The 12,647-nt window shown below is 52.6% G+C and overlaps 3 protein-coding genes across 3 annotated transcripts; 2 read left to right on the forward strand and 1 right to left on the reverse strand.

Annotated features, from left to right (window-relative positions):
* Positions 1–1,975: 1,975 nt before the first annotated feature.
* Positions 1,976–9,381, forward strand: SEPMUDRAFT_151180 (glycoside hydrolase family 13 protein). The gene is made up of 3 exons (XM_016906653.1): positions 1,976–2,508; positions 2,564–6,905; positions 6,961–9,381. Exons 1-3 carry the CDS (start codon positions 2,273–2,275, stop codon positions 7,039–7,041), a joined length of 4,659 nt encoding a protein of 1,552 aa, XP_016758281.1. The 5' UTR covers positions 1,976–2,272; the 3' UTR covers positions 7,042–9,381.
* On the reverse strand, positions 7,777–9,555 carry SEPMUDRAFT_143901 (AAA family ATPase; the record flags this gene model as incomplete). Its single annotated transcript, XM_016903056.1, has 1 exon — positions 7,777–9,555. The coding sequence occupies one exon, from the start codon at positions 9,553–9,555 to the stop codon at positions 7,777–7,779; it is 1,779 nt and encodes a 592-aa protein (XP_016758282.1).
* A 1,001-nt stretch (positions 9,556–10,556) lies between these two features.
* Positions 10,557–12,241, forward strand: SEPMUDRAFT_151181 (uncharacterized protein). Its single transcript, XM_016906654.1, has 2 exons — positions 10,557–11,772; positions 11,895–12,241. Exons 1-2 carry the CDS (start codon positions 11,608–11,610, stop codon positions 12,210–12,212), a joined length of 483 nt encoding a protein of 160 aa, XP_016758283.1. The 5' UTR covers positions 10,557–11,607; the 3' UTR covers positions 12,213–12,241.
* Positions 12,242–12,647: the final 406 nt, after the last annotated feature.

Genomic DNA, 12,647 nt, shown 5'->3' on the forward strand with positions numbered 1-12,647 from the left:
CCTCAGAAACAAGAGGACGTCTCGCGTCCTTCGACTAATGCCAGCGAGGTGTCGCAATGGATGCACGAACCCACGGCGCCAGCGACGCCGCGAGCATCGATGAGCATGAGACACATGATGAACAAACAGCACTCCATGGAAGCTCGAAGCTCCGTATCCAGCCTCACTTCCAGTGTCCATTCACATAGACGCATCAGCCAGATTCCAGAACTGGCGTAGCGAGAATCGACAGAAAGGTTTTTTTACCCCCGAGGAAACAGAATTAATTAATACGGCACCGAGCCGATCCCATAGACGGCGCGCGGGTCAGGTACGAATGGAATGATGATTTATCTTGGGAATTTGGGTACTACCTAGCATGGCGGCGGCGCAGCATCACGAGATATCCTCCTCTGTTTCTTTCATCATTTGTAATCAGGGCAGCGTTGCATTTTTTTGGAACGAGAATTCACGCGGCTCGGCTGATGTGTTTGTACAACAAGAAGAAGAGAAAGAAGCAGAAGAAGCAGAAGAAGCAAAAGAAGAAAAAGAAGAAGAAGAAAAGTCGCAGGATCCTCGACGCAGGAGTCATTGACCTTAATTAATCCAAACGATGCTAGAAAGTCATGTGTTACACAAAATACAGGTACTTGTTGTTGTAAGGTACCTGTTGGTTGTACCAGTTCACCTACCGGTCCTACATGCACGCGTGCAACTCGTTATGTGTTACATTCCAACTCGGCATCTGAGCGACGCCCGTTAGTTGTGCGACTCTTTCCGTCCAGCCAGTTGAAAGAAAATTCGGTCGCGCAGGTTGTGTTCCCCCTCCTCCGGGCCGGAGAAGTGAGTTGCCTGTCTGCGCCTTTTGTTGTACCATACTACCTACATAAGGTATGTACATACTTCCTTTCGTACTCTTTATTCTTTCTTTGCTCGACTCTGCTGGCTCTTTCTTGGTTGACTGCTCGTCCTACTACCTCCAAGGTACCTACTAGTCCAATCAACACCTACCTACCTACCTTATCTCATCGTGTGAGGGACATGAAGTTGCTCAATCGCGTGTTTCGTAACTGCTTCTTCTTCTGTATAGCGAAGGTAAGGAAGGTATCGTCCGACGTGTCTGCGGGAAGATGAGGCTGTTGCGCTGGAGGTGGGGCAGATTGCCATAGAAGTAGGGGATGGATGGCTAGAGAGTCTACATTGGTGGTGTAGAGAAAGTGCGAAGTACTGTATGCGAGATGGATGTTGAGGATGCGATGGGACGGGTACGAATGGACAATGAATGTCTCTCACAGCTCGAACCGGACCTGGCTTCTGCGAGCGAAGCCTTAGTTTATCGATAAGGCGGCCGGCCATTGTGGAGACGGGAGGAGGGCATGTGGAGGTCCATGCTCTCTCTCCGCAAGAAGCATGGCGTCGGCCAGCATTTTGTGTTGGGAGCGCGACACGAGAATCTCGACTCGGCCGGAGATGTACTTGACGCGCCCACTGCGCAAGTCTACAGACAATCATGCGCGTTCCTCTCTAAGCACACACACCGCTTCCCTCATGCTGCATCGCGCCGCATCGCACATTGGATCAAGGCCATTGTGAGCATCACGTGTGAGGCTGTCAAAGCTGCCAAAACCGGCGGCATCTAGTACTAAACAGGCGGCGATCGACGATGGGAAGGTTCCGCGGCAGGCAGTCTCACTCAGCCTGCTCAGGTACACTACGACACTCGGTAGGGTGGAGTCTTCATGGTCCTTCCAAGAGCCTCAACCATACCGTAGTAGCTTCCTCTCGCACACCAAGCTTCCTGCCTGCCTGCTTCTTTCCCTTCTTCTGGCGTCTCGAGAGGCTTGAAAGAGGAAAGGTCGGTCGGTACCTACAGTAAACAGATGCTTCTAGATGATCGATCTGCTCTGCCTTCTTTCTCATCTCTCTCCTTCATCCACACTCGTCTACACACTCACACCACCTCTACCACCTCTTCTACCACCACATCTACCCACATCTACCACAACAGTCCTCACGAGGCATCGTACACCACACCCACATTGACACTCATTGAAAGCTTCTTACGATTACACGACTCTGACGACTGCATCTGCTCGCCGCCATAGCATTCCCACTATTCGACCTCAGTCAGCTACAGTAGACCTACATACCTCCCGAATCATCATCTTTCACCTACCCTTCCTGCCACTCTCGCCCACAAGACCTTTCAGCGCTGCATTGACAAGACCAGCAGCATTGGGCTCGCAGCAGGAAGAGTTGTTGTTGACACAGAAAAGGCTATACTCTGCCCGACATGTCCCCTCAGCAGATCAGTAACCACACAGTCTATCTGCTGCCACTCAAGGACGATGGCTCTCCAGATTTGCCAGGCTCGCAGCCATACATTTACCTTGCGCCTCCCACAAAACCTGCATACAGCATCCGCTTTCAGATTGAAGGAACGAGCTCAATATGTAGAGAAGGAAGCCTCTGGGTCAACATTCCACCCAAGGGCCATGACTTCGACCGTACCAAGTTCCACGAGTACAAGTGAGCTTGCTGCAACTAGCTATACATACATGAGCGTCGCTGATGATTCTGCCAGGCTCAATCCCAGCTTCACCGAGTCCATCCAGATCGATGTGCCTGTCTACGTTGCTGGAGCTTTCGAGTTCTACTGCTCATACACGCCTCTTCCTCCCTTCACCACTGCCAAGGTCGAGACGCCAAAGCCAACGCGCACAGAATCGCACTACATCGATGTCTCGCCCTCCCTCCACGTAGACAACTCGCCGCTTCCTCTGGACGCCATCTCCATCATCTCTGTGCTGTCCAAGTTCATGGGCAAGTATCCAGATGACTTCTACCGCCATTTGCACGGTATTAGCGAGAGAGGCTACAACATGGTGCATTTCACGCCTCTCATGCAGCGTGGTGACAGTAATTCACCGTACTCGATCTACGACCAGCACACTTTCGACAAGGCTATCTTCCCTTGCGGCGAGAAGGATGTGGCTGACCTGGTGCAAAAGATGGAACACGAGTACGGCCTTCTTAGTCTGACGGACGTCGTCTGGAACCACACCGCAAACAACAGCAAATGGCTGGAAGAGCACCCAGAATCGGGCTATAATATCAATACAGCGCCGCATCTCCGGCCTGCCTATGAGCTCGATTCTGCCTTGCTGGACTACTCCTCGCGGCTGCACTCTCTCGGTATGCCAACGCACCTGAGTAACGAGGGAGATCTCGTGAAGATCATGGAGGGAATCAAGACTCACGTCTTTGGCCCACTGAAGCTTTGGGAGTTTTACATTTGTGATGCGACCAACAATGCAAAGGCCGTCACTTCGGCCTGGATGGAAGGTCAAGTGGACACCAGCGTCAACGTGCCCGAGGACGTGAAGTCTTGGTCTTCTGCGGAAAAGGTGGAGTGGATTCGCCAGCATGCATGCCCTGGCACTGACCGTATGGGTGAACGTTTCCGCCGAAACGTAGCACCAGGAAAAGGTGCTGCTTTCTTGACCGCCCTGTTTGGCAAGTATGATCAGCACCAGAACAATGCGGCTGACGAGCGTACCGCATATGGCACTATCCTACATTTCCTCAATGACCTGAATGTCGACTGGTACAAGGAGCACGACGACGACAAGCAGGCTCAGCTGGAGCAGATCTTCAACCGCACCAAGTATGTGCGCCTGGACGAGAACGGGCCCAAGTTTGGCGACATCACCATTGAGAGCCCACTCATCGAGTCGTACTTCACGAGGCTGCCCTGGAACGAGACCACGAAGCAGCATGATCCAGACTCGCTGGCGTTGGCGAACAACGGCTGGGTCTGGGCGGCCGATGTCATGAAAGACAACGCAGGAGCGAAGTCCAAGGTGTACCTGCGCCGCGAGTTGATCGTTTGGGGAGATTGCGTCAAGCTTCGCTGGGGCTCTGGTCCCAGCGACAGTCCCTTCTTATGGAAATTCATGACCGAGTACACCCAGCTCATGGCCAAGCACTTCCACGGTTTCCGTATCGACAACTGTCACTCGACGCCTCTGCATGTTGCATCCGCCATGCTTGACGCTGCTCGTCGCGTGCAGCCCAATCTGGTGGTTGCCGCAGAGCTGTTCAGCGGTGACGAGAAGATGGACTTTCTCTACTGCAAGAAACTGGGCATCAGTTTCCTGATTCGAGAAGCTATGCAGGTCTGGTCCACTGCGGAAATGTCGAAACTGGTGCACATCAACTGCGGCCGACCTATTGGGTCTTTTGAGGTTGACGACATCTCTAGCGCAGACACGCCAATGCCCAATGGCAGCGCGACTAATGGCAGCGCCCCTCATGGCAAGACCATCATGCACAAGATTGTGCCCTCCAAGATTCATGCTTTGCTCATGGACTGTACACACGACAACGAGACCCCTGTGCAGCGCCGCGACGGCCGTGACACACTGCCCAACTCGGCTCTCGTGGCCATGTGTGCCTCTGCATCGGGCTCGGTGTTTGGAATGGATGAGCTGTACCCTGCGCTGATCGAACTCGTGCATGAGAAGCGTCAGTATACGTCTCCATACAGCAACCTGAAAGAGGGTCAGAGCATGAAGATTGGGCCCAGCGAAGGCACCGGTGGCATCAAACGCCTCATGAACCAACTTCATGTCATCATGGGCAAAGACGGATACGATGAGACGTTCGTCCATCACGATGGCGAGTACATCACAGTGCACCGTATTCATCCCAAGTCCCGAAAAGGCTACTACTTGATCGCGCACACTGCGTTTCCCGGCTATGGCAATGGCAATGCGGGATTCGGAAAGCAGACTCTCACTGGGACCAAGGCCAAGCTGTTGGGCGCATGGAAGCTAGAAGTCGACCAAAGCTGGGAGGCCAAGCAAGCAGCACTCAAAGACAAGGTTCTGCGTGGTATTCCCAGCAAGACCAAGGACATTCGTGGCGTCACAGTTGAGTCTCGCGGTGACGATACTGTTATCACCGTTCCAAGTGACTTCCCACCTGGATCGATTGCAATCTGTGAGACCTGGATACCCGGTGCTGAACACAGCGAGGGCCTCGACAAGTACCTCACTTCTGGTGCTCGGCAAGCCTTTGCCAATGTTGACCTGAACGACATCAATGCCATTATGTACCGCGCTGACTCTGAAGAGCGTGCCTTGTCCAAGGGCGCAGACGGTGTGTACGCGATTCCAGGACACGGTAGCCTCGTATACTGCGGTCTGCAAGGATGGTACTCTGTCCTGCGAGATGTGATTGCCAACAATGACCTTGGCCACCCAATCTGCAATCACCTTCGGGATGGTCAATGGGCTTTGGACTACATTGTGGAACGACTCGAGAAACTTGCCCAGCGCAAGGATGGCATCTACAGAAACCTTACTCCCGTTGCTGAGTGGCTCAAGTCACGTTTTGATGCTATCCGAAACGTGCCCAGCTTCCTACTGCCTCGTTGCTTCGCATTGGTAATCCGCACTGCAAAGAAGGCTGCCAACGAGCGCGCTATCGAACAGATGCACCCGAATGTTCGCAACGGGCAGCGTTTCCTCAAGTCCCTCGCCATGGTTTCATGCCAAGTTCAAGGTTACATGGACAACGCCAAGCTCTGGCCTGACAAGCTCGATCCATCTCTGGCCGCCGGTCTGCCGCACTTTGCACAAGAATGGGCTCGTGTCTGGGGTCGCGATACCATGATTGCCATGCGTGGCTTGCTCACCTGTACTGGCCGTTATGATGAAGCTAAAGAGCACCTGCACTCTTTTGGCAGCTTGGTCAAGCATGGCATGATTCCCAATTTGCACAACTCCGGCACGCTCCCACGTTTCAACAGTCGCGACTCTGTATGGTTCTACCTGCAGAACATTCAGGACTACATCTCGATGGCTCCGGGGGGCAGCAGCCTTCTTCAGGAGAGCGTGCGACGCCGTTTCCTGCCATATGATGACACATGGTTTGCCTGGACTGATTCAAGAGCATACTCCAAGCACAGCACATTCGAGGAAATCATTCAAGAAATCTTGCAGCGCCACGCTGCAGGCATGCATTTCCGCGAGTATAATGCTGGACCGGACCTCGACAGCCAAATGAAGTCTGAGGGCTTCAATATCGACATCGAACCCGACTGGTCGAATGGCATCATCTATGGCGGTAACGAATGGAACTGTGGTACCTGGATGGACAAGATGGGCGACTCGGTCAAGGCCGGAAACAAGGGACATCCTGGCACTTCTCGTGATGGTGCACCAGTGGAGATAACCGGTCTGCTGTACAGCGCGCTACACTGGGTGGATTGCCTGCGACAAGCCGGCAAGTTCAAGTTTGATGGCGTGAAGAAGGCCGATGGCACGCACATCACCTACGGCGAATGGGCCGCACTCATTCAGAAGAACTTCGAGCACGCATACTACATTCCGACCGATCAGTCGGAGTGGGATAACTACGACATTAACCCAAAGATCGTCAACCGCAAGGGCATCTACAAGGACGTACACCGAGGAGTCAAGGAGTACAGGCAGTATCAGCTGCGTCCCAACTTTCCCATTGCAATGGTTGTTGCGCCCGATCTGTTCGATCCTGCTCACGCTCTGGGCGCACTGGAGATCGCCGACAAGAACCTTCGTGGCCCCACCGGAATGGCTACTCTCGACCCAAGTGACATGGAGTACCATCCTGACTACATCAATTCCGACGACAGCAACAATTACCAGACCGCCCATGGACGCAACTATCACCAAGGGCCTGAGTGGTTGTGGCCTACTGGGTTCTTCCTTCGCGCTCTGTTGTACTTTGACTTGAAGCGTCGCCATACGAAGGAGGAACGCGTGGAGGCGTTCCAGCAAGTGACCCAACGCCTCAAGGGATGCAAAGAGATGATCCACAATACCCCATGGAGAGGACTCACAGAACTCACCAACCGCAACGGTTCTTTCTGCGGTGACTCGGTAAGTTGAGATGATTTTTCATCGTTGGAGAACCAGTGCTAACATGTGTTGCCAGTGCCCGACTCAAGCTTGGTCAGCTAGTTGCATAATCGACCTCTACGACGACGCGAGCAAGTTTGGCATGGAGTCTGAGTAGCTTGCTCCTCCAACGAGAGGCTACTTGTCCGAAAAGATCACCCGGGTCGCCACGAGCTGCACAATGGTGGCCCGTCACACGTACTGAGCGAGACCTGATATGCATGAATGCGCGGGGAACAAAAGTTTTGTCTATTTTGCAGACCTGTGGTGGCGGTGACTGGCATGACCTATGATAGATAATGTGGATACCCTAGATGATAGACCGAGAACAAGCTGCTTAACATACCTATTGCTGGTACTCTTTGCAGATTTTTGCGGACTTGTCATTGCTCCGTTGCCTTTTGGCCCCTTTTGATTGGAAGTGAATCCGTGGATCGACTGCAGAGCGATGGTGGTCTCATGACCAGTAAAAACGCCTCCTTGATGTGCAGTGGTTTGGTAGATGGGTCCTTGTCCTTTGCTAGGAAGGAGGAGGCAGAGCATCAGCAGGAAATCGACTGGCATGGAAAGGAGGGACGATTGAAGGAAAAGGGCGCCTTTCTCGATGATGGCTTGCGCCGCTGTTCGTTGAAGCTACCCCATCAAGGGATGATGATGGATCAACGCCGGTAAGCACTTGATACGTACAAGCCGGAGGAAGCTTGTGATATAATGCTTCTGTCCTTCCCTTGCCTTGTTCGTTCTCCAAGCCATTGACAGTAGAAGACTCGGCACTACATGTATATATATATAGTGACATGTAATCTTCCATTTCTTTGAAGACAGGTGTCCAAAAGGAAGTTTTCTTCTTATTTCAATCTCCGTCCGGATTCAACAACACTTCCTCCTCTTCTTCTTCTTGATGAATCTTCTCATCATGCTCTGCCATGACTCGTACCTGCTCATCCCATTCCGCCACTTCAGGATCGATCTGGTCGCCCAAATGTGCCACGGGAAGAAATCTTTTCCCCTCGAGTTTTTCCGGAAGATAATCCTGCACGACTCGACCTTGTACATAGTCGGGATTATACTTGTAATTTTTGCCATGTTCGAGTTCTTTTAAAAGTTTCGTCGGAGCATTTCTCAAATGTTTGGGGATGGGGAGACCTGCGATACCCGGTTCGTGGAGGGCTGTGTATGCGGCGTTGAGACCTCGGTATGCTCGGACGGATTTGGGAGACAAGGCTAGTGCGACGGCGCAATGGGCGAGGTTGATGCGGCATTCGGGCATTCCGATTTTTTCGGCGGCGGAATATGTGGCTGTTGCGAGGGATAGCATGGTGTTGTCTGCGAGTCCAATGTCTTCGCTTGCGATGACAATCATGCGGCGCGCGATGTAGAGGGGGTCTTCGCCGGATTGGAGCATGCGCGCGAGGTAGTAGAGTGTGGCGTCGGCGTTGCTGCCGCGGACGGATTTGTGGAAGGCGGAGATGGTGTCGTAGTGTTGGTCTCCGGCTCGGTCGTATACTAGAGTTTGCGTCAAGCTCTTCTTGATGTCTTCGATTGTGGTGTGGGGTTTCTGGCAGAGGTCGAGCGCGAGTTCGAGAAGATTGAGACCGGTTCGAGCGTCGCCATCGGCAAAAGCTGCGAGGTATCGGATCAAAGAGTAGTCATCGTCACTCAGCAGACTCAGGCTACTTTCTGCGGTATCTGCAGCGTCGAGACTCCCTTCTTCAGATGGGCTGGGCGAAGGCGTAGGCAGACTGGGGACTTCTCGCGCAAGGGCTCGTTTCAAAATGCCAAAAATGTGCTCGTCTGTCAGTTTCGACAAGACAAACGTCCGACATCGACTCAGCAGAGCATTTACAATTTTGAAGCTTGGATTCTCCGTTGTCGCTCCTATCAGCGTGACTTGCCCAGCTTCCACGGGACCCAGAAAAACATCTTGCTGACTCTTGCTGAACCGATGTATCTCGTCGCAGAAGATGATGGTCTTCCTGCCCGTCAGTCCCATTTCATTCTTGGCTTCCGCGAACAGCTTTTTGCATTCTGCCACTCCACTGGATGTGCTGTTGATCTCCACAAAGCGTGTCCCAGCTGTCTGTGCGATGAGTCGTGCGATGGTAGTCTTTCCCGTCCCTGGACCACCCCATAAGATCATGGATGGTACACGATCTGACACTATCAGATTTCGCAGTACCCCATGAGGTCCAACAAGCTCTTGCCCTGCTACGTCGTCCAAGCTCTGCGGGCGCATGCGCTCTGCCAACGGCTTGTGGGCATCCTTTGCCTTCTTTGCAGGTGGCAGCACTGCTTCTGGATGGTGTTCATCGTGATCTTCGTCTCGCCGCCGCTTTACTGGTGCAGTACTCGCGGGTGCTATCGAGGGTCGGGATATGGGAGTTGGTATGGCAGCAGGCGAAGACACCTCATCGGCGCGGAAAATGGCGCTCTTCTTGGCGGCGGGCGTGAAGAATCTGGCGGACTGTGTGCTCTTGGGCTTCGTGCCATTGGGTTGAGTGGCTGGTGGTGCGAGCTGCGAAAAGGTTGCTGGTGGAGAGACGCCTTCAATGAATTTCTTACATCCGGAGTCGATGTGTCGGTTGATGTCTGCTTCCAGGACCGGCTTTTCACAGATGGGACAGCACACCATGTCAGAGGCCTCGCAAGCACTATGCAAGTACAAATATGTAAGATATTCCTCCTACCAGGTACCTGTATACACATATACACCTTCCAAGAGAACGCGTCGATGACGGCGCCAGACGCGTTTAGTTCTGCCAAGGCCCGATATCGGTTGGCTCTGTCGTTTACTTGCTCCGTCACCGGCCGACTTGCTTCACTTGGAGGTACCAAGACGGTGTGAGAGGTACATATATCCCTCACTTCACTTCACAGAAACCATGATATAAGCAACATACCGACCTACCGACCGTGCGGCTCAAGACACCGGTCCTCCTTGTGATGCCTTCAGGGAACTCACCAGAACAGGCTATGCGGCAGTTCGAGAGCAAACAAGACAAGACCATCCACAGAACCTGAATTGGGGGCTGCTACTACCTCCTACTGTGGGCGGCATCCTACTCAGGCAGAAATATACTCCGCCACGACAGCCCAGTCCGGTGCACTTAATCTCAGGTACATGTAAAGGAGTCACCGCGAGCAAGGACCCGCGGACCGCATTCATACCGAAAAACCAGAACAGATGCCACACACAGTGCAAAACATGTTTTGGCGTCCTCTTCAGCCACAATTTCCCGGCGTGACAGCTTAGCAGAGGACGTATCAAGACGCCAGGTTATTTTCGGTCCGGTCACAGGGTAAGATTGTGCGACTTGAACTCCAGTTGGGGGCAATAATGTGGCAGTTCTTTTCGGAGCGAAATTGACAAATCCTCTTTGGACCTCACGCTCGAGACACCATGCTCACCACAAGCTCTCACCACAATGCGTGACGATGCACTGCAGACAACTTGCTGTACATCACCAGCTTTGGGAGCACATTGCTTCCTATCCACTGGTGTTCCTGGGCAGCCTAAAGGAAAGCTGCCACGACAAACCTCACTGATTACCTTCGCCTAGGTATGCGAGAAATCTCAAGGCGTGCAAAAGCGTGACCGCCGTGTTGCACCGACTTTCACGATGTAGCACGGGTGTGATCACGCAGACAGACTCGATTTCGCAGCGGGCCCGAAACGGCGCGCTCGCCCTCTCGCTCTGGCTGGAGTGCGTCTCATGACTGCAAGAAATCTGCCCCGCAGTCATAGAGCGCAGGCGTAGACCAGCTGCTGTGAAGGGACAACGAGGAAGGAATGCAATTGTACGACATCGATGCGACGAGCGCCGGAGCTTGCAGAATGTTTCCTCCTCGGCCATATGCGTTCGTTCCGAATCGCGTGGACCTTACTGGCGGCGAGCTTCTCTGGCTGGTGGGCCAAAGCACGACCTCGGACAGATGTCCGCGCACGAATTGCTCGCACGAACTGGATGCCTGCATAGGATTTCCAAAAGCGGGCAGATACTGATTCCTTCTAGAACATGTAGGGAGCACATTGGTCCGCACATAGTGCAGCCGTCTCTGCATTTGTCGAGTAAGGCAACCTCTCATCTGACACATCTCCCCAGATTGGTGTTGCCCTACCACGCATAACGACGCCGATCTGATCCGGCACACACCCACCGGCCTTCGATTCGGCCAATTCCGTATCTGAATCGTTCACGAGCGCAAAGCTCTACCTCCTCGGTGATCATCTGCGCCAATTAGTTGCCGCGGAATCTATCAGCCGGCGGCTCCAGCACGTTCTGCAGCATGACAGCAAGGTCCTGCTCATATGTGCAACGTCACCGTGGCCAATGTGTTTGCTACCTGTACGCTGCTCGACATGGTCTGCATACAGGCTGCCAGAACCGCGGCATGACGCATAAGATGAATCGACGTGTACATGTATCAGGACGGAGCGGTGAATATGTCGCGTCGCGATTTCAGAATCGGACGCACAGCAGGATCGACGTGTACTCGAGGAAACGAGTACTAGAACTAAAATATGGTCCTGGCGCCTGGTCTCATCATCCAGGTAGTCATCACCGCCGACCAGTCAGTCGACAAAATCTTCGAGCAGCGCTCACTTCCCATCATCAAGTCATTCTGGCTATCAACGAGGTGCAACAGCTCATACTGAATACCCATCCTCCCTAGAACCTTTCATATGACTTCTCACGGCTTCAGCTGGTGCAGCTGTCCATATTGTCCCAACGACAATGATAGTCGGCGATCTACCAGATACCTATCTTATGTACCCTACTACGAAGCAGGTCATCAACACAGCATATGCAGATGGTGCGAACTCTGGCAGCAATACGTACCTGGCTTCGTAAGATCAGCCCCTTTTCAACAACAACATTGAGCAAGCATTGCATCGCATTGCACTGCTTTTGCACCCAAGACAAGACAACGAAAGACTAACTCCAAAACCCCCCCAAACATCTCACACAGGAACTTTCACCCATGTATCGAATCTACGCACATGCCTTTGAAACGATTCACGATTTCTTCCGAGGAGCAGAGCAACACACTTCGACGCAAGAAATTTCTCGCATGATTCGTGGAGTCGCCAAATATGTCGATGGGCAAAATCTTATGGAATATCGCATGTATCGTTTGCAAGAACTCGTTTATGAGTTGCATGCTCTCGCTGCTCGCGTGAGAGATTTGGCGGAATGTGAAATGTTACCGTTGGGTATGCGGGGTGGTGGCGGTGGTGGTGGTGGGCTTGCATATAATCGTTCTCCTCGAGCTATTGGGTATCGGTGATGATGATGATGATGAGTAGCCGTGTTGAGTTTTTTTCTTTTCTTTTCCTTTGGAGACAAGCGAGAGCCGCGAGTGGGCATGGCATGGCATGGCATGGCATGGCATGGCATGCACACAAATGTTTTGAGCAGGATAGAAAGGGAAAGAAAAAGGGGAAAGGAAAGAGCATGTGACAGCAGGTTCTGCACACACACACACACGAAGCGGAATTCCGTTTTTTTTTTTTTTTCTTTTTAATTCACGAGCAGAGCTTTGTCACGGCCTGACTGCAAAATTATGTATGTATGTATGACACGAGTGAGAAAAGGGAAATTAATCATGCTGTACAACTACTTTTTGCCCTTTTCCTTTTCCTTCTTCTTCGTCTTCCTCTCCCTCGAGAGAGAGAGAGAGAGAGAGAGAGAGAGAGAGAGAGAGAGAGAGAGAGAGAGAGTA

Source organism: Sphaerulina musiva (genome assembly GCF_000320565.1).
Source record: "Sphaerulina musiva SO2202 unplaced genomic scaffold SEPMUscaffold_9, whole genome shotgun sequence".
Taxonomy (NCBI): Eukaryota; Fungi; Ascomycota; class Dothideomycetes; order Mycosphaerellales; family Mycosphaerellaceae; genus Sphaerulina; species Sphaerulina musiva.

Coding starts and splice junctions, on each gene's coding strand:
- SEPMUDRAFT_151180 (XM_016906653.1), top strand. CDS start 2,273: ATGTCCCCTCAGCAGATCAGTAACCACACAGTCTATCTGCTGCCACTC. Junction 2,509..2,563: donor ACCAAGTTCCACGAGTACAA/GTGAGCTTGCTG, acceptor TGATTCTGCCAG/GCTCAATCCCAGCTTCACCG. Junction 6,906..6,960: donor GTTCTTTCTGCGGTGACTCG/GTAAGTTGAGAT, acceptor ATGTGTTGCCAG/TGCCCGACTCAAGCTTGGTC.
- SEPMUDRAFT_151181 (XM_016906654.1), top strand. CDS start 11,608: ATGACTTCTCACGGCTTCAGCTGGTGCAGCTGTCCATATTGTCCCAAC. Junction 11,773..11,894: donor AGCAATACGTACCTGGCTTC/GTAAGATCAGCC, acceptor CATCTCACACAG/GAACTTTCACCCATGTATCG.